Source organism: Triticum urartu, chromosome 1, assembly GCF_003073215.2.
Source record: "Triticum urartu cultivar G1812 chromosome 1, Tu2.1, whole genome shotgun sequence".
Taxonomy (NCBI): domain Eukaryota; kingdom Viridiplantae; phylum Streptophyta; class Magnoliopsida; order Poales; family Poaceae; genus Triticum; species Triticum urartu.
The window spans coordinates 507695006-507719191 of record NC_053022.1 but is presented as its reverse complement, the minus strand read 5'-3'; the positions used below and the strand labels follow the sequence as shown (position 1 = coordinate 507719191).

General features: G+C 43.4%; 1 protein-coding gene and 1 long non-coding RNA gene across 2 annotated transcripts; both read right to left on the bottom strand.

Annotated features, from left to right (window-relative positions):
- Positions 1-538: 538 nt before the first annotated feature.
- LOC125523391 lies at positions 539-3659 on the bottom strand. The gene is made up of 3 exons (XR_007290210.1): positions 3301-3659; positions 3153-3214; positions 539-801 (listed from the first exon to the last, which is right to left on the bottom strand). It is a non-coding gene; the product is annotated as an uncharacterized LOC125523391 (long non-coding RNA).
- Positions 3660-6492: 2833 nt separating this feature from the next.
- Positions 6493-16030, bottom strand: LOC125523380. Its single transcript, XM_048688424.1, has 5 exons — positions 15773-16030; positions 15555-15692; positions 8777-8893; positions 8110-8225; positions 6493-7044 (listed from the first exon to the last, which is right to left on the bottom strand). The coding sequence occupies exons 2-5, from the start codon at positions 15690-15692 to the stop codon at positions 6828-6830; spliced, it is 588 nt and encodes a 195-aa protein (XP_048544381.1). The 5' UTR covers positions 15773-16030; the 3' UTR covers positions 6493-6827.
- Positions 16031-24186: the final 8156 nt, after the last annotated feature.

Genomic DNA, 24186 nt, shown 5'->3' with positions numbered 1-24186 from the left:
AAGACTGGCTTTTGGAATTTATCCTCGTTTCGCCAGTTGGGCTTAACAAGGACATAATTGATTCTTTGTTGGTAATTAGAAAAAGATATCTGGTTGGAGAAAACTTCTCTTTTGGTTAATTGATTGTTTCTGAATTTTAGTAATCTTTTTTAGATTTTCTTTTTTCAGGTTAGTAGTACGGGACTTCCTGTCAAGAACGACTTTTGGAAGTTATGCTAGCTTCATCAGTTGGGATTTCTGTATAGAATTAAGATAATTTATTTTGGTGCTTGCGATGAGTATTAGACAGAGGGGTGATGGACACATACTTCACCCAGTATATTTGTTCATTTATGTTGTTAATTAACTAATTAGGCAAAAAGCCTCTATCTGTATGGTGTTTGTGATGATGCTCTCAATTCACCAAACACTAAATACCGGGTTGTGCTTTTCAAATCTAGCAAATTAATTTTCTCTATTGCTTCTTTTCCAAACAGAAGTATTAGATCTACCTGTGCCATGAGTCATACTATCAAAATATTATATAAGCCGCGCCGGATGATTATAGGTAACTTATATCAAGAACTTTGTTTTAGCAGCACAATTCGGATAACTTGCAGTTTTATACCAACGAAAAAACTATTACATACCAGATCAAAGATAGAAGCCAGGCTGAACATTGCGATCTTACAGTTCTGCCAAGTGCATCCTCATGAAATAGATAGTAGCGTCGCTGATAAAAAAAGTAGATCGGCCAATCTAGGTAGCATCAGAAGTTGTCTCCATCGGAAAGAACACTGCCTAATGCCATCTTCCAGAAAGCTGGACATGCAAAAAATGACAAGAAATTAGTGTTGGACATTTCTCTCTGTAGCAACGAATAAATTCATTTTATTATTGTATAGCCATGGTGGCAATCTTTTTCGGATAATAACAAGAAACAATTCGCTCAAATATTCTCATCAGAGATAATATTGTGGTCTATCAGAAAAAAAATGTTAGCTATTTAATTAAGGGATAAGTATACTTTTTGTCCTCGAACTCTTCCGAGAGTTTAGAAATCGTCCCTCAACTCTAATCCAGAGAGTTTTCGCCTCTCAACTATCAAAACCGGATAGTTTTCGTCACTCGTGCGGCAGTTTTCGTCCGACGTGAACAGTAGACCGACGAACAGTAAATTTAAATTAAAAAAACAGCAAAAAAAAATCTGAAATTTTGTGGGATCAATGTTCCTCGGGGGCGTAAGGTGTGTGCATATATTCATACTGTTTGGACATCCAGGTTCTCCTGACAAAGAAAAAACTTCAAACATATATGTCGGTGAACAGTAAAATTGAAAAAATAGAAAACAAATTCAAAAAACTATGAATTTTTTTTTTGGCATCAAAGATGCGTAGGTGTGCAAGGTGGGTGCAAATTTTTGTGCTCAAATGACATAAGAGGAGCTCTAGCCAAAAAAACAAACAAAATAGTGCACTTTTTCAAAGTTTCTTTCCGAGCCAAAATTATTATTTTTTTGCCACGAGCTCCCACAATGTCCAAACACCATGAAAAAATTTAGGCACCTTGAGCACCCGAGCATCTTAGATGTCAACAATTTTTATATTTTTTTGAAATGTTTTTCTATTTTTTTACTGTTCACCAACGTACATATTTATGATTTTTCCTTTGTCACGAGCTCCTGAAATGTCCAAACAGTATGAAAAATTGCATGCACCTTGCGTCCCCGAGGAACTTTGATCCCGCAAATTTTCAGATTTTTTGATTGTTTTTGCTACTTTTTTTGAATTTACTGTTCATGTCGGACGAAAACTGCCTGAATCGGCACGAGGGACGAAAACTATCCGGTTTTGATAGTTGAGGGACGATAACTCTCCCGATTAGAATTGAGGGACGATTTCTAAACTCTCAGAAAAGTTCGAGGATGAAAAGTATACTTATTCCTTTAATTAAACAGAGAACTCTGTCACTGTAGCAACAGATGCTAAACAGTCAGACTACCTGACAGAAAAGTATATATAGAGCAGTTAAATTTCTTCAATCCAAAAATAGATGTAGTGGTAGATGTTAATCGTACAACACGAGGATGATGTAGTGGCAGGGAAGCACTATCTAGGACCGTTTAGACACTAGCTAGAAGAGTGTTCTGTCTACAACCGTATAGAGTTTAGACACTAGCTTGAAGAGTGTTCTGTCTACAAAGGTATAGAGAGACTAATAGTTTCATTTCTCATCTTGACAGTCAGCTACAAGAGTGTTTTGTCTCATTTCTCATTTTAGCATAATGAACTGTGATTTTGCCCACCAAATTATACACAAAGACATACAGTGTTAATAGCTGACCAGAATATGGATTTCCTTTCTCTGTCATGATGTGCGGTACATTTTGCTGCCACCTGGTGGTGATAGTCAATCCCCCCTTAGTACTATCTTATGTTAACCCTTATTTTCACCATATTTCCTTATGCAGAGCCAAAGAAGGAACAAATAATCAACATAACCAAAAGAAACAAATTTAGGATTTGAAGGATGGGAGCCAACACTCTATTAATATTATGAATGATCTGAATTGATCGTTTTCTTTAAATAAGAAAACACTACCAACAATGCCAGTCACCCTGAATATAAGAATTTAATCACTATTTTCCCTATTATGAAACGAGTCAAGTGCCCAAGTCCACTTATCTGCTTACTAAGCGTCCACCCAGGAACTGAGTATTCTAGAAAAAAACAATAACTCGTCAGGGATTCAGGAAAGCTCAACACATGCAGAAGAAGCCAAGGAAACGCACGGCCACGAGAACAGCAAGGGAAGCAAAGGAACCGAAGCTGAGGCACCCAAAGCGCCAGAATTTGCCATCTTTGCCGGCCAGCCCAAACACGGCCAGAATTCAGGAGCAAGGCCGGTCTGCTCACCCCATGAGCAGCTCCACCTATGTTGGCCCGCAGCACCACGAGAACATGAGTGAGATGCCGAGAATCGTATGTGTCAGAGGAGGCGAGGCGGGAGATGTATTCAATCAATTGTACTAGCTATCAACATCGATGGACAAATCACAGCTACAGAACATCATACTCTAAATTCTGTCCCAAGAAAGAAATCGACAAAACTGGAACAAATTCAGGCATCCGAGTTGAGCAACTACTGAACCGAATCGACAAGGATTTTATACCTTGAAGGCGTAGGCTTCAGCCTCGGAAAGAACCCTCTTCAGCTCGCCGCTCCGGTACCTCTCTGCAAGCGCAACCATAACAGCAGCGCATCAGCTCGATTCGATCCGCTCTTCCACCGTCGGCGGGACCCTTTGTGGTTTCTCTCACCTCGGAGGCGACGATAGAGGGAGAGGACGCCTGGATACCGCCGGTGCTCGCGAGCGCGGCTGCCACATCCGCGACGACGGCAGTGGCGCCACAATCATACAGGAACTCCATCTCCTCCTCCTCCCTCCACGGCAGTGTTCCCGCGTCCAGGTGAGGGGGTTGTCGCTGTCGGGAGGAGCTCGCGTAGGCAGGCCGGAGGCGGCCGGCGGACGGCGGAAGGTGGTGGTGGTCTTTCGCGGTGTGATGTTTAGCTTAGCGCAACCAGGCATGAGGCAACGCAACAGCGAAAGCAGAGGAGGCAGTGCGCAGCAGGGGGGTGGACGGGTGGTGCGCACAAGGGGGTCGGTTGGTGGACAGGTGGTGTTGGTGACTTGCTGCTCCTAATTTATTTTTTCTCTTTGTTTTTGTTTTGTTTTTCTAGATAGTAGTAGAACTGAAGGTAAAACACAAGTGGTGCTGAAATTATTTGTGTAGCTGCGACATTCTATATCTTCAGAAATAGAATCTCAAGGCTGAGATTATAATGCTACTACTGATATGGGCTGGCAGAGTATGGTGTTATGAAGATACACCTTTGTCAACCAATATGTTGTTACATTTATGGAGGTCTTGGCATGACAGCATCAATGTCCAAAATACGTAGTACTAACAAGATGGATAAATGCAAGAAATTCTCTAGATACTAATAGAAGTATTTTACAATTCGGATAGAATATGTTGTACGTGTACTTTATTCTCAGTTAATCATTCAGTTGTGTTTTTTTGCATAATATTGACAATATATTCTATGTTGGCTGGAATATGCAAGGTCGTGTGGATGATAACAGCGGGTGCAATTCTACCAACTCCAATAATTTTTTCCATTCAGCATCATGTGCAGATTTAGTTTTCTGAAACATCTATGACAAGTTAGTGTGCTTAAAGTTTTGCTGACTTCCAACTCATGTGTTAATTCAATGATCACGATGGGAGCAACATAAGCTGGGTAGTGCGCAATTATTCTCTTCGCCACTACAAAGATATACACATGTTGAACATACAACAAATTCTCAAAAACTTCACAAAAACAACAAACCTCAAGCAAATCAACAGGGCCTTGTATGAACTATTTTGCCATTAATAAAATTTTGAGACGACTTACAAAATATTAAAAACTAAATAGCTTATCACTCCTTGTGGCGCGGCGTGCCGCCACGCACTACCCGCTAGTACTTTCTATGGCCCATACATATGTCAGGCTTTATTGGTCCATACAAAATTCGTATGGCCCATACAAATGTACCATTGGGGCTGTACCTCACCTATTGTGAGATGGTACTCCGTCTCACCGAAGACATTTCAGAAGCTTAAGTACGGTTTTCTTTCTTTCATTTTTCTGTGTTTCTTCCCCGGTTTTCTTTGTCCTTATTTTTATTTTTTCCTTTTTTCTTTTTCTCTCTATTTTTCTTAACACGTGTCTACTTTTTAAGACATATTATACACTTTTGTTATACAACAAGAACATTTTTCATATACACATTGAACATTTTCCAAATAAACAATGTACATTTTCACATACATGTTCTGAACATTTTTTCAATACATGTTCAACATTTTTTAATGGCATGAAACATTTCTTCACTACTGAATACTTTTTTACATTGTATAAATATTTCTTTAAATGTTACCAATATTATTTTTAAATGCATGCATTTTTTTCTTTGTATGAAACATCTTTTTTGTATTATGTGAACATTGTTTTTACATTTTAGAAAGATTTAAAAAAAATCAGGTATCATTTATGAAATGCTTGAACATTTCGTAAAGGTCACCAACTTTTTTAAAAGTTACGAGGACAAATATTTTGCACGACGTTAACATATTTACAAATGTTTAATTTATTTTTGAAGTATATGTATTTAGAATATTTCAAAAAAGTATGAAAGGAAAACTAGCAAAATAAATAAATGAAGGAAAGCAATGCATAGTTCCTTGATGCGAGTAGATACTTGGTTTGCTTAAAGCGAGGCATAGCCGTGCAAGACCTCCCAATAAGCGCTTCTGACGCCTAAGGGCATGTACAATGGTTTTATCTTAAGAGTGCCATATAGGATAAATGATGAGGTGGAGGAAAGAGAAAGCCTAAGGTAAGGTTTGTCTTCTCTTATTTAAGAGAAGACAAGAGATGATCTCTTAGCATAATTTGTCTCACCATGTTTTTAGGAACAACTAATTATTAAAGATAAGACTAAAAGATGACCCATTGTAGACATCTTTTCTTGTCATCTCTAATTTACATGCAAAACTTAAGATAAGACTATCTTATCAACCATTGTACATGCCCTAATCAACGCAGAACGCTCAAACGGCCATCGTGCGAGGGTGGACCAGTCCTTTCACTTGCTCGCTCATTGCCCACGGTGCATTCGCTCGCTTTTGTTCCGTTTTGCTCTGCTATAAAGAACAGAAATGGTTATCGATTTTCAAATTAAAAAATCGCATATTTGAAAAGGGTTTCTGAAATTTTCATGAATTTGAAAAGGATTACAGATATTAAAAAAATCATGATTCTGAAAAATCATTGAATTGTAAAAATTTCATGAGTTTGGAATATGTTCGCAAATTTGAAAGGCAACTGTGAAATATTAAGAAAGTTCATGAATTTAAAACAAGTTTGTGATTTTAATTTTTTCAAATATTATGATCACTAAAACAAAACAAATGAAAAAAAACAGGAATGAAAACAAAATAGAAAAATGACCATAAGCTTTGCCAAAACCTTCTGTAAGGAACAGATCAAAGCCCAGCTAGAAAAATGAAAAAAGAAGAAGAAGAAAACTAAAACAATAATAAACAGAATAGAAAACCGATCGACAAAACCAAAGTAAAATCAAGAGAAACCAGCCAAAATAACCTGAGGGAACCTTGTTCAAATTCTGTGTGAAGAGCTAAAAAGGGCCGTCCCATTTAATTCACTGTACATTAATTCACTATACATCGCTGGGAGTAGTAAATGGGTTTTCTTCCCGACCTCTAGGGTCTTGGCTTTTCTTCCCGTGGAAATAACATTGGTCAAAACCAAATGAGGACTTACAGTCTATGGATTCTTGATGTGCAAACAAAAAATGTGTACATACAAACTGGAACGTGGCTGATTCCCCCGTGACTGGAACATGGTAACATGCACGCAACAACACCAAACGTGCCAAGCTCTTCTGGTGAAAGCAAGAGACACATTTACACTAAAACATTTCAACAGCATCATTCAACTTGCAGGTAACACCATGCAAGTACATAGAACCACCGGTCAGAGCAACAATTCTCATAACACCATGCATGTACCATCTAATGTCTGTCACTCGGTAGACGTGTTTCAGGTAATGGGTTACTACGATTTACAGGTCGCTACTTCTACTCCCTTTACTCTACCGTTTCCTCTCAGGTACAGTTGTAGGCATGTTTCAGGAAATGGTACTGCTATTACCACAATTCACGAGTCCTAATTCTATTATCTTTTTCTACTGTTTCCTCTCTGCGTTCAACCACTTCTAGCGCTTGATCTTTCGTTTCTTGGGGTCCTTGGGTTTCAGGAGAAGCTCGGGCTCCTTGAAGAGATATTCCTTGAGATGTATCACCGGGCGATCCTTAATGCGTTCCATCTCTAAGGGTATCGTCTCAAGTTTCTCCATATTTTTATTGATTTTCTCCAGTAAAGTTCGGGCAATTGGATGGTGGGCCTGATGCTTGAGCTTCATTTGGACAAAGCTGCATAGATCAAACAAAATTTGACATCCGTGTCCATAAATGTTACAATGCAATTGAAGTTCATAGATGAATATGAATAGTCAACCATATATGATTTGCACGTCAATATACTTTACCACGCGCACAAAGAAAATGAACTCATGGGGACATGGCTCACACAACATATAACTTTGATATCATGTGGGCAACACAAGCTTTACACAGATGACACTATAAAATGTAAAATATAACTTTGACGTTTTATTAAATACTTAAATAATTACATCTAAGTAAATTTTGACTCCAAACACAAAAGTGATGACCAAGCATTTATGGAGGTTTTCAAATTTACATTTGGGCCATTTTAAGTAGGAAACATTTATTAATTAATCAATATCTTTTGAATTTGTTAGCAGAGAAAACCAGCTAATTGTGAACATAATTTTGAACATAATGAAATGGGCATATATTGGTTACACGAAAATGTACATAGCTAATTGTGTGCACATGTTACTTCAAGCACCGTAAAATACATATGGACGTACACATGTAAAAAATACATTGAGATGTGGGCCCAGCAGAACTGATTTATATGTTTGCGGGAAAACGACTTGACTTTAGTATGCAGCCTTGTACCATTCCCTTTTGTACTCTAGAGGCCTAGATGCATGAAGCAAAGGAACTTTTTTCTACCCCATGGTTTGTACAGACTCTTGTGGAGACTACTGGAAGGAAGCAAGGGAGAGAGAGCAAGAAACGTGAGTCCACCTGACAGAAGATGAGTCCCATGCTCAGTACAGCTTTGGGTCAGTTCAATTCAATTAAAAAGTTACTACAGGTACTGGTGTGCTGTGTGGCTTCTGCCATGACGGGAGTGCCATCTGTGCATGTAGGAGGCGGGCAAGTGGTAGGGGTCAATGCAAAGCGCAGGCATTGCAGCTGTAGGATTGCCATATCCAACGGTATATAACTATATAATATGGCACGAAGATATTTTGGAGTTGCAGCAAAGCAATGTGAACCATCCGATTGAAAAAATCCAACGATCAATATTGAGAGTTATTTGTACACTGTAAATAATAATACCTTCGCCTGTCCATGGAAGAGAGACCAAGGGCTTCGTACAGGTCATCACCCAATTCTCTAACCCTTGGCCCTAGTGCAGTGAGCTCCTCGGGGAGCACATTGTAACGATACAACTCCTGCAACTTGTAACACATCCCATTACGGTCTTGTCTATACAATTGAAATCTAGCAACCTCACAAATATTACTAGAGAAAGTATACATTCACAATGAAAGCTATGCCTATCACTTTATGACTACCCCATGCAACACGAGGCTGCAGCAATCACCTAGTGTTGTACTCCCTCTGTACCAAAATACTTGTAGTTGGGGGAACTTGTACTAGTTTCCCCAGCTACAAGTATTTCGGTACAGAGGTAGTATGTGATTCAGGCATGACTAAATGTGATGATTGCTCAATGATTGATTGTTCTATGAGAAAGTCAGGCATGGCTGGAAACACTAATCTGCTTTTGTACAAAAATAACTAGCGGTAAAACCAATATCAGTAAATTCATCTATCAATAAAAATTCTATTGCTTCAAAGTACTTCCTGTCACAAATCTAATTTATGCAACCTGAAATGAGGATAACAAGTCTACGTTATTCAGTTTGAACCGATCCAGAGAACTGCTGAAACAGCAAATTCATTCAAGTAGATACAACATGTTTAATAACAAGAAACTTACATCTTTTGGGACACGGGGATTCTTATCCAACTCCTGGATCAGGAGAAGATCAGCTATGACCGCATCAAATTTCTCTTGCCCATCACCGTAGTCTGGATTCCCGTCCTCAAACGCTGCCTAAAAACATTTAAACACATATGGCATATTAGTCACACTAAAGATTGAGATCACATTAGATCTGACAGCCAGGGAACATCCTCCAGAGCAACGATCCAGATGAAGCAACGTCAATATCGAGTCATCATTACCTTCCCGTTACTACACCCCCTATACAGAGTACAGCAGTTTTTGAATTTGGATTTGCCCTGCATCTACAGTGTTCCCGCTAAAGGCTGAGCACTTATAGCCATTGATTGAATGAATCATGCGAGTGAAAACACAAGTGAATCCCTGCAACGTAAGCCATGTATTTGTTTCATCCAACGGCTTGTGTTCACGCAGAGTAATGGACCCCCATCGTAGATGATAAAAAGGCAGTGGAAGCTACAAACTACTAGACAGGCAAGCCTACACCACAAATGAACTGGACCCCAGCATGCTTGATGTCTTGCAGGCCCACACGGAATAGCTAAATAGCTAAATATAAAGGTGTCAATGCCCTCTCCAATGCATCGGAGCACAATCCCATGGGTACATGCGTATAGCAGCAACATTGCACTATGCTTGGCTAGGTATTCATGCTAGCATTCTGATCGTGTCTTCCATGCACAAGGCCGTCTCCAGGAATTTGAGGCCCCGGGACAAAATAGAAAGTGGGGCTTGAAATTTCGAAATAAATCATATAACTAATTAAATCATACTCTCACATGAATATATAACTTCAAATAAGTGTTATTAGGTATAATGTTCGTAAATAAATAAAGGGGTTTTATCATTTATGCCACTAGTTGTGTCCCACTACTCAGTTCTGCCATTAGAAGTTACAACTGCTCAAAAATGCCATCGTTATGTTACATGCTTCCTCAAACATGCCCTTAGATACCTCAAAAATGCCATCGTTCCGTTAAATGTTTGCTCAAAATGCCATTAGACACTGTTACTATCAGGTCAAACCTGTTGACCATGTTATATGACCAAAATACCCCTAGACCCACCTATCATCTCTCTCAATCTCACTATGATAAGTGCGGACCCACATATCAGGAGTAACAAACCAAGAATTTTAGAGGAAAATAAGAACGTTGTTGGAGATCGAGTGGGACCAACACTTTACGTAGTGAGATAGAGGGAGAGCTGGCATGTGGGTTCATGGGTATTTTAGTCATATAACATGATAAACAGGCTTTGAGCTGACCATAATGGTGTATGGTGGCATTTTTTAGCTTGCGCCTAACAGAGTGATGGTATTTTTGAGCAGCTGAAACTCCTAGTGGCAAAACTGAGTAGTGAGACTATTATGACCAGCCTGACTTATGGCCGTAGAAGGCCCACCGGGCAATCTTAGCCCACAAGTTATCTTAGGTTAATTCGTATGCAAGTTATCTAGGTTATAAATATATGCTGTAAGACTCTTTTTCAGATTAAGCAATAAGAATATTATCTCTATTGCCCGGCTCCCAGAGAAGTCGGAACCCTAGCCGCCCCTGCCTCTTGCGCCGCTGCCGCCATCCTCATCTCCCGCGACGGCGCCCAGCCGCCGGCGCGGCCGCTCATCGCCTCGCCCAGCCCCCTCCTTCCCTTACCGCTTACGCCCCAGGCCTGGTGGGGTACAAGCTCCTACCAATTTGGTATCAGAGCACCAACTTGGAGACGGCCAACTTCATCGCGGAGGACACCCGGGCCGACGGGGCCGATGCACTACCGCCCCCCCCCCCCCACCGCGGCTGTTGAGGCTGCCCCCGCAGCTGCCCCGGCGATGGCCCTAGTGGTCTCCCTCCACGCGCTCGCTGGCATCCACGACGAGCGAACCATGCTCTTGCCGGTGATGATCCACGGCGAGCGCTTGGTGGCCTTGGTGGATACAGGCTCCACCCATAACTTCCTTCCCGAGGCTACCATGCGTCGCTTAGCGCTTCAGCCGACGAGCGGGGAGCAACTTCAGGTCACGGTGGCCAACGGTGATCGCCTCCGGTGTCATGGCCTCGCACGAGACATACCCATCACCGTCGGCGATGAACACTTCTCCATCACATGTGCGGGCATTGATTTGGGCTGTTTCAACTTCATCCTTGGCGTCAACTTCCTGCGGACCCTCGGTCCCATACTTTGGGACTTCGACGATCTGACGATGACCTTCTGGCGGCTGGGCCGCCACATCCGGTGGGACGGCGTTGGGGGCACAGCACCGGCGACGCCGCGGCTTCAGCTGGCCGCGGCTACCTCCGAGGCCGAGCACCCACTCTTGGAGCACCTTCTGCAACAACACGACGACCTCTTCACCGAGCCGCAGGGCCTCCCGCCCACCCGGGCTTATGACCACCGTATACATCTCCAGCCGGGCTCCGCACCGGTGGCAGTGCGTCCTTACCGCTACCCGCAGCTGCAGAAGGACGAGTTGGAGCGGCAGTGTGCACTCATGCTCGCCGCGGGCATCATTCGGATATCCACGTCGCCGTTTACCGCGCCGGTTCTCCTCGTTCGCAAGTCGGACGGCACGTGGCACTTCTGCATCGACTACCGCACCCTTAATGCTCTCACACTCAAGGACAAGTTTCCTATTCCGGTGGTCGATGAGCTCCTGGATGAGCTCCATGGGGCGCGCTTCTTCACCAAGCTTGATCTCCGGTCAGGGTACCACCAGGTTCGCATGCACCCAGACGACATCGCCAAGACGGCATTTCGGACTCACCACAGCCGCTTCGAGTTCTTGGTGATGCCCTTTGGCCTCTCCAACGCTCCGGTGACCTTCCAGGCTCTGATGAACGACGTCCTCCGGCCCTACCTACGTCAATTTGTGCTCATTTTCTTTGATGGCATTCTTATCTACAGCGTCTCATGGGCGGAGCACCTCCAGCACGTCGCCATCGTCTTCAAGGAGCTTCGGGCGCACCATCTTCATCTTAAGCGCTCGAAGTGCTCGTTCGGGACGCCTTCGGTCGCCTACCTCGGCCACGTCATCTCGGCCGACGGGGTTGCTATGGATGCCGACAAGGTGGCGGCCGTCGCAGCCTGGCCGACGCCGCACTCCCCGCGGGCTCTTCACGGTTTTCTCGGCCTCGCGGGATACTACCGGAAGTTTATCCGGGAGTTCGGCCTCATCGCATCACCACTCACGTGTTTGCTGCGTCGCGACGCCTTCACATGGGACGACGAGGCGACGGCGGCATTCAAGGCCCTCAAGGGGGCCCTCACAACAGGCCCTGTTCTTTAGATGCCGGACTTTGACCGCCCGTTCGTGGTGGACTGTGACGCCTCGGGCGCAGGGTTCGGCGTCGTGCTTCATCAGGACGATGGCCCTCTCGCTTTCTTCAGCAGGCGTTTCGCTCCGCGCCACCTTAAGCTCGCAGCGTACGAGCGGGAGCTCATTGGCTTGGTGCAGGCGGTGCGCCATTGGCGGCCCTATCTGTGGGGTCGGTCTTTCCGGATTCGCACGGACCACTACAGCCTCAAGTTCTTACTGGACCAAAGGCTCTCGACCGTGCCGCAGCACCAGTGGATCATCAAGCTCTTCGGCTTTGACTTCTCCGTCGAGTATCGTCCGGGCCGCCTTAACACCATCGCCGACGCCTTGTCTCGCCGTGACACCGACCATGACACCACCGGCGGGGACGGCACTCTGCATCCGCTCCAGGCCGACCTTCGGCCTCTTCACCGACATTTGCCAAGCGACGGCGGCTGCGCCCAACGCTCTTCTTCTTCAGCAGCAGTTGGCTGCGGGCGAGCTGGAGGAGCCTTGGCGCCTCGCCAATGGGTTGCTCCTTCACGGGCTCCGCGTCTTTGTGCCGGCGCTTGACGATCTCCGTCACCAGGTGTTGCTGCTGGCCCACTCGGCGGGCCATGAGGGGGTGCAGAAAACCCTCCATCGTCTCCGCGCCGACTTCTACATCCCTGGTGATCGGGCCCTGGTCCGCGACTGGGTCCGGTCTTGTGTGACGTGCCAGCGCAACAAGACAGAGACACTATGACCAGCTGGTCTGCTCCAGCCGTTGGAGGTGCCATCTCAGGTCTGGGCGGATATTTCCATGGACTTCATTGAGGGCCTCCCTAAGGTGGGCGGCAAATCAGTCATTCTCACGGTGGTGGACCGCTTCTCCAAGTATGCTCACTTCATTGCGCTCGGTCATCCATACACTGCTGCCTCTGTGGCCCGCGCCTTCTTAGACGGGATAGTTCGTCTCCACGGGTTTCCCTCTTCGATCGTCAGCGATCGGGACCCAGTGTTCACCGGCCATGTCTGGCGCGATCTCTTCCGGTTGGCGGGCGTGAAACTCCGCCTGAGCACGGCCTTCCATCCTCAGACGGACGGCCAGTCCGAGGTTGTCAACAAGGTGATTGCCATGTATTTGCGTTGTGTCACAGGTGATCGTCCTCGCACTTGGGTTGACTGGCTCTCATGGGCGGAGTACTGCTACAACACCTCCTTCCACTCCGCTCTGCGCGCCACTCCTTTTGAGGTGGTCTATGGCCGACCGCCCCCGGCCATCATTCCGGTTAATTCGGCCACGGCTCGGACAGAGGTGGCGGGTGAGCTTCTGCAGCGCCGGGACGAGATGTTGGCCGAAGTCCGGCAACGCCTTCTTCAGGCCCGGCAGCTGGCCAAGCACTACGACGACGACCACCATCGCGAGGCGGAGTTCGCGGTGGGAGATTGGCTGTGGCTGCGTCTTCTTCACCGCTCTACGCAGTCACTGGACCCGCGCGCGAAGCGCAAGCTGGGCCCTCGTTATGTCGGGCCTTTTCCTGTCTTGGAGCGCATCGGGAAGGTGGCTTACCGCCTTCAGCTTCCTGTCGGTGCCCGCATCCACGACGTCTTCCATGTGGGGCTCCTGAAGCCTTTCCATGGGGAGCCACCTGCGGCCCCTTCCGCGCTGCCTCCCACCTTCAACGGGCGCATCCTTCCGAGACCGGAGAAGATCTTGAAGGCCCAGCTCCGTCGCGGGGTGTGGTACGTGCTGATTCAGTGGGCTGGACTTCCGGCGGACGAGGCCACTTGGGAGCAGCGTGATGAGTTCCGCCAACACTATCCAGACTTTCAGCTCGAGGACGAGCTGTTTGCGCAGGCGGGGAGAGATGTTATGACCGGCCTGACTTATGGCCGTAGAAGGCCCACCGGGCAATCTTAGCCCACAAGTTATCTTAGGCTAATTCGTATGCAAGTTATCTAGGTTATAAATATATGTTGTAAGACTCTTTTTCAGATTAAGCAATAAGAATATTATCTCTATTGCCCGGCTCCCAGAGGAGCCGGAACCCTAGCCGCCCCTGCCTCTTGCGCCGCTGCCGCCATCCTCATCTCCCGCGACGGCGCCCAGCCGCCGGCGCGGCCGCTCATCGCCTCGCCCAGCCCCCTCCTTCCCTTACCGCTTACGCCCCAGCCTGGTAGGGTACAAGCTCCTACCAGAGACACAACTAGTGGCATAAATGATAAAAACCCATAAATGAAATATAAATGCTAAAATAGTACATGTGGTATTTTGAAGCAATAAAAAAACCTCATGTTCTACCCAAAAAAGCATCATTTGTCTTCTAATAAAAGTAATTATTCAGACAATACATGAGTTCTAAGCTTAGCAAGATAGGAAAACAGGAAAAACCTAAACCTTGAAATTTGAAGCATCAAATATTATGTTTGAGCAGCTACCTAAATAAATAGTTTCATCAATTTATCCGAACTCTCGGAGCATAAAGCAACGTATTAATTGTAAAGATATATAAAATAGAAAGGCCAATCCTGTAATTTACTAATTACAAAACTATGCTACTGTTGTAATGCTCATTGCCAATAATGTTCATTGCAGGTGCACTTGACAATTTTGCAAAATAAATCTGATGTCATGCTGCGTGAAAATCTGTTTGGAGACCTTCTAATTTCACCTTTTCTATTTCGTGAGTTAGAAAAGAAAAACAACCAGAGCTGTGAAGTACAGATAAGCAGAGGTGAAGAGTTCTAAAGCCTTGTTTGGGAACTTCATTCTGGATGGAGGGATCTTCTAAAGCAACAAAAACTTATACTACACTCCATCATTGTTTCAATTCATTGCCCAGTTTTAGTTATGGTCCGACTTTCCTCGAAGAAACTTTACAATATGCCGATTATATTTGGGATGTTCATTGATTTGCAGTGTTAGAGGTTTTATTGCAAGATTCTGGATTTGGAAAGTCTAGCAAAACGTCGGTTAGTGCAGGGGCTTGGTGAAACTAATAGGCAGTCTGCTTCTTTGACGGTTTTGGAGTTTTAATTAATCCTGAAGCATATTACTTGATTGCTTTCAGTTTGAATTTGCATTCAGAGGAAGCTTTTGAGTTAGTAGTATCTATCAAGTCTGAGATGCGATGTAGATTCTGTGATTCATGGTAGCATTAGTAACTGCGGAAACAACATTAACAGATCACAAAGGAAAATCCCACTACGCTGGATATGTTGAACAGTTTAATAGCGTCTAGTTAACGACTTCGAACCTAATGAAAAAGCCCAAGTACAGCTGATGGCATGACTTGACGAACGGCACAAATGACATCTGGAAATCAAAAGAAATCATCGGAACGACCACCAAATGGGGAATCGCTTCAAGATTGGACCAGATACATCGAACCCTAACGCAAACATCGGACATGCCAATGATCTGAATCAGAGAGGGGGAATGGGAGCGGGAGGGGAGGGGGGAGAGATGCGATATACCGCTTCGGCGGCGGCGGCGGCGGCGGCGACGGCGGCGACGGCGACGGCGGCGACGGCGGCGGCGGTAGCGGCGGCGCCGGCAGCACCGCGCTCGGCAGCCTCTGCCGCGATCGGCAGCCTCGCGTGTATCGCCGCCATCTAAACCAGAAAACAGATTAGCAACTTCGAGAATGGAATGATATTCCATAGCAGATGCGAGTGAAGGGAAGCTGCGAAACCAGAGGGAGGCGGGGGTCTGGTGGCGACGCCGGCTGCAAGGGAGGCGGATGTGGTGGCGACGCCGGCTGCGAGGGGCCGGATGCGGTGGCGAAGCCGGCTGCTAGGGAGCGGATGCGGTGGCGACGACCGCTGCGAGGGAGGCGGATGCGATGGCGACGCCCGGCTGCGAGGCGGAGTCGGTTCCTGTTGCGACGGCGGAGGCGGAAGCGGAAGCCGGTCTTGTTGCTTGCGATGGTTGCAGGCCTGTCCAACTGGGCCTTTTCTGGCGTTCCAGTCCGATAGCACGCGTGCCCGGTGGCCTGGCACGTGGCTAAAGGGGGAAATCCCTATTCGCCGCTCGCTGCGGCAAAATGTCGGGCTACCGCACAGGGCACCGCAGCGAGCGACAAACCTGGGCCGGCCCACTTATACATAATGCGTTCAACCGGTTTTGGGAACCTTCTAGAAGGTTCCCTGAACCGGGTTTTTTCCTGTATCATTTTTTTCTGCTTCTTTTTCGGCTTTCTATTGTATTTTCATTTCTCTTTTTTCGTTTCAGTTTTTTTTTCATTTTTTCGTTTCTTTTGTTTCATTTTCTTTTTCAAGTTTATTTTTCTTTCTCAGAACTTGTTCGCAGTTTTACAAAATGTTTACGACCTTATTTTTTATCTCTTTTTCTTTTCTTCTCTTTTTAAAAAAAAATCAAAAAATTTAAATTTTGTTCGTGTTTCCAAAAAATGTTCTATTTTTGAAAAAATGTCCTCAAAATTTAAAATCTGTTCTCGTTACAACAAAAGTACAAACTTTCGAAATTCAGAAAATGTACCGGATTTCAATTTTTTGTTCACATATTCAAAAAATGTTCGCACTTCCAAATTTGTTCGGGATTTTTCAAAATTGTTCTCCGTTTCAAAATATGTTCTCAAAATTCAAAAAATGTTCATACTTTAAAAAATTAATCGCTCTTCCAAATTTGTTCAGGATTTTCCAAAATTATTCCTTGTTTCAAAATTTGTTTTCAAGATTCAAAAAATGTTTGGGAATTGAAAAAATGTTCCAGCTTTCCTAATTTGTTCAAAAATTCAATAATAGTTCATATTTTTCAATTTTGTTCACAAATTAAAAAAAATCTGGAATTTTTAAAAAGTATTTTTTTTAGTTTTTGTTCACAAATTCAAGAAATGTTCCCCTTTTTCAAATTTGTTCACATCATCAAAATGTTCCTGTTTTACAAAATTTGTACGAAAATTCCAAAAATGGTTTTATTTTGAAGAAAATATTCTTATAATTTCGAAAAATTCAGTTGTAGGAGGTCTTTGATTCGACCCAATAAATGGACTGTAGTTTTTAGGATTTTTTGGGAATTAATGTTTAAGTTTAGTCTCTGGCGTTTACGTCTTTAATTGTCGCGCTGCTAATTAAACATGAGGTGGTCTAGGTCGTGGTGGTTTGCACGGCAGGCCATTTCGTGCATAGTCTCGTGTTCGAGTTACAGCGCTAGTGTGATTTTATTTTTTGCGATTTTTTTTATCTCGGGAACGTGCCGCCGCGTGCCACTGTAAATGGGCCGGCACATGCTAGCCGCTCCTGTGCGAAGCGCCGGCACTTTGCCGCAGCGAGCGGCCTATAGGAGCTCTCGCTAAAGGGTCCATGCCCGCAAAATCCTATTCGGCGCCTAAGCGACAGGAGCAACTAATCAAAAGATAAACTATGATAAATCTTCAATATTCTTTAGCAAACGATGTATGGAGAGAATTAGAGGAGAAGTTAAAGAGATATTGGAAGTGCCAAATGAAACCCTCAGTGCAGAATATTTGGGCAAGCCATCTGATGTTGGCTGCTCAAAAAATGATGCTTTCAAATACTTAAAAGGATTATTTGTGAAGCAAAGTGCAAGGATGGATTGAAAAAACTATGTCTACTAGTGTAGGAAAAGAGGTTTTGGTTAAGTCAGTGGCCCAGGAGGTTTCGATTTACTCTATATCTTGTTTTAAACTGCCACGTGGTCTATGCGAGCATCTGAATATGTTCATACAGAAATTTCGTTGGGGCTGTAAGGATGGAAAACGCAAGTCTAGTTGGGTCTCCTGGGAGGCGATGACTCGGACAGAGGCGATGACTCATCGCAATCTGGGGAGGTCAGGTCAAGTGACCGTTGGAAGAAGTACCCCTCAATTAAGAATTTCACCTAAACACTCGCTACGATACAATTTGCAAACAGCACACCCCTCGTACGCGTCGGGCCAGCCCATTCTGCCTTATCTTTTTTGCTAAAACCTGCAAAAAGTTGCGGCCGACAGGATTCAAATCAGCGCTCTCCTCGTTAAATAAGGCTGGAGTAACCACCTCGTTAAATACCTTTTCCTACTTTTATTTTTTTATATGTGCGTGCAACAAACCTTTTTCCTAGTTCGCTGGTTCTTATATGGTTTTTTCTTTCTTTTTCGTGCCCCAAATCGATGAAAATTTTCAAATACATGATTTTTTTCCCAAATTCGTGAACTTATTTCAAAATTTCATGAACTTTTTTTCAAATTAGTGAACTTTTTTTCAAAGTCGTGATGTTTTTTCAAAATTTATGATTTTTAAAAAAAAATCATGAACCTTTTTTTTCAAAATTGATGAAAGTTTTCCAAATTCATGAACTTTTAAATTAAAATCGATGAACTTTTTTCAAATACATAAATTTTTTTCAATATCCGATGAACTTTTTTATGAAAATAGATTAACTTTTTTAAAATCCATAAACCATTTTCAAAATTTGGTGAACTTTTAAAAACTTTTTTCAAATTAGTGATTTTTTCCAAAATTCGATGAACTTTTTCAAATTCATGAAGTTTTTTTTCAAAATTGATGATTTATTTTTGTTTTTGTGAACATTTCTTTGAAAATCTGTGAATTGTTTTGCAAAATCGATGAACTTTTTTTTTAAAAAAAGATTCTTTTTCAAATTTATGTTTTCTTTAAAAAAAATCCGAACTGGGACCAAAACAATGGTCATATACTTGCTTTGGGAAAGAACATATCAAAGTCATTGTGGTCCCGTGGTTACTGCGCCAAGTTTCTCGCGTAGGCATGTTGGTCGAATACTTGTTCTTTCATATTTTTCTTGATGTTTGTTTTTTAGCATATGGACACGAGCAATGCTGGGCCGGCCCATTATCGTGCACCTTCGCGCGCCCTCTACCCTAAGCGGCGCTGAGGGCGCCAAAGAGGAGCTCTCTCCATGCGGCATGTGGCATATCCGTAAATCACTAATTAAGAAGCAGTCTTTGCAAAGGTCAGTTCCATCTCCCCAGGTTGCCACATGCCACATGTCAGGCATGCAGTGCATCATTTGTCGTAACCTGGGAGCTTTCCCTTTATTCGTAGATTTGATTATTCAAAATGTTTTATATCTTAAACTATATGTCCAAATCTTGAACCATTTGCACAGTTGAATTCCTCGTGTCGGGATCTTCAAAACAAGATCCCATATTTATAGGTTTTGATGAACGTGACACAAAAAAACGGACGAAAAAAATCATAGAAAAAACCGAACCGGAAGCACGTTCTTTTTCCTTTCTAAAGGACGCACGAGTGTGTCTCTTGGGGAAGCAAATTTGTGCCTCCACGAGAAGTAAATTTGTGCTTCTCGTGAATGGAAAAAAAGAAAACAAGTTTTTTCCCGTTTCCGAGAAGCACGACTGTGTCTCTCGTGAAAGAAAATTCGTGCTTCTAGCGGAAGAAAAAACACATTTTTTTCTTTCAGATAGGCATGACCGTGCCTCCCGGGGAAGCAAATCTGTGGCTCTCACGGAAGAAAAAAGAAAAACATGTTTTTTTCATTTTTGAGAGGTGCGACTGTGCCTCTCGTGATAGCAAATCCATATCTCTTGCAAAATGAAAAGAAAAAAAATGCATTTTTTTCGTTTCACGAGGCGTTCGCGGAAGGAAAAAAGAAACACATTTTTTCATGCAAAATTTTCTTTTCAGAACTTTTTTTTGCCCAAAACCTAAGAAAAATCAGAAGGAAACTGAGAAGCCGAAAAACCCGGAAAAAATAATCTTAAAAGTCGGAAAGACATGCAATTTTTTTAAAAAAAATTCGGAGAGAGCGCGACATGTGGTGGCGAATGAGAGCGCGACACATGGTGCGCTCTCAGCCCACCCCAAGTAACCCTTACATGGTCTCCGGAAGGAGTATTCCTTCGTTAATTGCTCTCGGCATATCTGAGACAACTTAAGTAGCCAAGTTTCTCAAAAACAAAACTGAGACAACTCAAATATCTGAGACCGTGTTAGGTACGCGCACCACACGGCCCTTTAAAATGTACTAGCAAAAAGCCCCGCGTGTTGTAACAAGAGAAAAAAATAACACATGCTCTTAATTTACAAAAAATGGTCTATAGTCTGAAAATTTATAACTATGACTTAAACAAAGATGGTCTTAACCTATAAAAGTGCAGTTTAAGAATCTACAGGTGTTCTATTTCAACACCGCTTACATGTAGATTTAATCCATATAAAAAAATAGGCAAGTGATTATGCATTTATTCATGTCATGTTCGGAATGGGATGTTGTTACGGACGAGCAAAGAGAAACGACAAAAACAAACGATGACACATTAGCACACTACAGAGACATGTATGCATCAATGACAATTTTCAGTTTAAGAATCACCAACTTAGGGTAACTCTTGAACACTTTTTTTCAAATGCATATCTCTTAAATACATGAAGAATTGTTAAAATAGTTGTTAAAAAGATACAGGATTTTTTAATAAAAAAAGAGAAATTTTTTTGTTTGAAAAAGAACATTTTTGTATGGTCTCCTATGGACGCAGGTACTTGCACCCCTATTTTATCATTATTTCTTGCCATACATGTGATACGTATTGGTCCCTATTTCATCACTATTTATATCTTATCAAACTTATCTTTTATTGCGAATCAACCTGTGGTTGAGATGGTTAGGTGGGCAGTGGTATCCCCAACCCACCAGGGTTCAAATCCTGGTGCTCGCATTATTTCTGAATTTATTTCATCAGTGGGAGGAGACGTTTCCGTCGACGACGAGGTGCCTACGGTTTTTTTGAGCATCAGTACATACACAAGCGCTCATATACACGCGCATACACTCACCCCTATGAACGCACACACGCATACCCTACCCTATGAGCACCTCCGAGAGACTGAGCCGACATATCATCTTGAGATTTACGAAGTCACCATAGGCGCCTCGTCGTCGACGGGAACGTCTCCTCCCATTGAAAGCGCATCGCCGGAAATTCTGAAATAAAACCAGGAATAATGCGAGCACAAGGATTTGAACCCTAATGGGTTGGGGATACCACTGTCCACCTAACCAACTCAACCACAGGTTGATTCGCGACGAGGTGCCTACGGTTGCTTCGTAAATCTCAAGATGATATGCCGGCTCAGTCTCTCGGAGGTGCTCATAGGGGTAGGGTATGCGTGTGTGCGTTCATAGGGGTGAGTGTATGCGTGTGTATATGAACGCTTGTGTCTGTACTGATGCTCAAAAAAAAACTTATCTTTTATTCTATTTTTTATAATGCATGCCTCCTTTTTACTTTTTTTATGCATGTCTTTTTTTAGAATGACGAGCCCCAACGTTATATAGGAGAATGAGTACAATCAAACATCCACACCTCCTGTACCCTATTTGGCACACCTCCAATAATCTGAAATCACCATGCTCTCTTGCCTCGGCCGCCAGAACATGGGCCAGCTTATTTCTTTCTCTATTGATCCAGTTAACTTTGCATGACTTGAAAAGACTCATGAGCCTCGCAGGTTACTTTTTTCACCTACACGCGAGCAGACGCCGAAGAAATAATTTAATTAAGGCGCTGACCCGGCCTGATGGAAGTCTGACGGAGGACAAGGTAGAGAGGGAAAATATGACTACAGATTTTTATAAAAATCTTTATACTTGGGACGGGGTTAACAACATGGAAGAGGTCCTTCAAACTGTGCCAGTTATGGTGACACAACAGAAGAACACCATGCTTAACGCACCCTACGAGAAGGAGGAGGTAAAACGGGGACTATTTCACATGTTTTGGATTAAGGCGCCGGGGCCGGACGGTTTTCCCGCCCAATTTTTTTAGCGCCACTAGGACATATGTGGGAGGAGGTTACGAAGGCAGTGATACGTATCATTGATGGGACGGAATCAGCAGCATCTATCAACAAGATGATTTTGGTATTAATACCAAAGGTAAAAAAATCCGACCCTGCTTTCACAATTTCGGCTGATTAGCTTGTGTAACGTTCTCTATAAGATTACATCAAAAGTGATCTCTAATCGTCTAAAGCAAATACTACTAGAGATAATATCGAAGGAACAATCAACCATTGTCCCAGGAAGGTTCATAACGGATAATATTATTGCTGCATATGAATGCCTTCATTTTATGAAGAGGAACAAAGCAAAAAAGAATCAACATTTTGCGCTTAAGCTGGATATGATGAAGGCCTACGATAAAGTTGAATGGGCATATCTGAGGGCGATCATGTTAAAGCTTGGTTTTTACAGAAAGGTGGGTAAACATTGTCATGGATATGGTCAACTCGGTTAAATTTTCAGTTATGATGAATGGGGAGAAATTGAAGCAATTCTCACCCACACGAGGTATAAGGCAAGGGGACCCTATATCTCCATACTTGTTCCTGGTAGCAGCAGAGGGCCTTTCGTGCCTATTGAAATCGAAGAGTGAGTCATCAAACCTACATGGTCTGACTGTGGCACCTACGGTGCTATTGGGGAACGCAGTAATTTCAAAAAAAATCCCACGCACACGCAAGATCTATCATGGTGATGCATAGCAACGAGAGGGAAAGAGTGTTGTCCACATACCCTCTTAGACCGTAAGCAGAAGCGTTATGACAACGCGGTTGATGTAGTCATACTTCTTCACAATCCGACCGATCCTAGTACCGAAAATACGGCACCTCCGTGATCTGCACACGTTCGGCTCGGTGACGTCCCACGAACTCTCGATCCAGCTGAGTGTCGAGGGAGAGCTTTGTCAGCACGACGGTGATGATGATGCTACCGTCGCAGGGCTTCGCCCAAGCATTACGATGATATGACTGAGGTGGATTATGGTGGAGGGGGGCACCGCACACGGCTAAGGGATCAATGATCAACTTGTGTGTCTATGGGGTGCCTCCTGGCCACGTATATAAAGGATGGAGGGAGGAGGAGGTCGGCCCTTATAGGGCGCGCCCAAAGTGTGGATTCCTACGGGTTCGAGAACTATGTAGACATGACCGAGACTCATCTCCATTCAATAAGCAATAGCGAAACCTAGATGCTCATATTGGTTCCTACATATTCTACGAAGATCTTTATTGGTCAAACCGCATAACGACATACGTTGTTCCCTTTGTCATCGGTATGTTACTTGCCCGAGATTCGATCATTGGTATCTCAATACGTAGTTCAATCTTGTTACCGGCAAGTCTCTTTACTTGTTCTGTAATGCATCATCTGTAACCAACTTATTAGTCATATTGCTTGCAAGGCTTATAGTGATGTGCATTACCGAGAGGGCCCAGAGATACATCTCCGATACTCGGAGTGACAAATCCTAATCTTGATCTATGCCAACTCAACAAACACCATCGGAGACAACTGTAGAGCATCTTTATAATCACCCAGTTACGTTATGACGTTTGATAGCACAAAAGGTGTTCCTCCGGTATTCAGGAGTTGCATAATCTCATAGTCTGAGGAACATGTATAGGTCATGAAGAAAGCAGTAGCAATGAAACTGTAACGATCATCGTGCTAAGCTAACGGATGGGTCAAGTCAATCACATCATTCTATAATGATGTGATCCCGCTTATCAAATGACAACTCTTTGTCCATGGCTAGGAAACTTAACCATCTTTGATTAACGAGCTAGTCAAGTAAAGGCATACTGGTGACACTCTATTTGTTTATGTATCCACACATGTACTAAGTTTCTGGTTAATACAATTCTAGCATGAATAATAAACATTTATCATGATATAAGAAAATATAAATAACAACTTTATTATTGCCTCTAGGGCATATTTCCTTCAGTCTCCCACTTGCACTAGAGTCAATAATCTAGTTCACATCGTCATGTGATTTAACATCAATAGTTCACATCTCCATGTGACTAATACCCAAAGGGTTTACTAGAGTCAATAATCTAGTTCACATCGCTACGTGATTAACACTCAAAGAGTGATCATGTTTTGCTTGTGAGAAAAGTTTAGTCTACGGGTCTGCAACATTCAGATCCGTATGTATTTCGCAAATTTCTATGTCTACAATACTTTGCACGGAGCTACTCTCACTACAAGGATACCCCTTATAAAGCAACACAAATTGTACAACATTTTGACTATTCGTTGTAAAATTAATAATAGATACGCATATAAACGATGCAG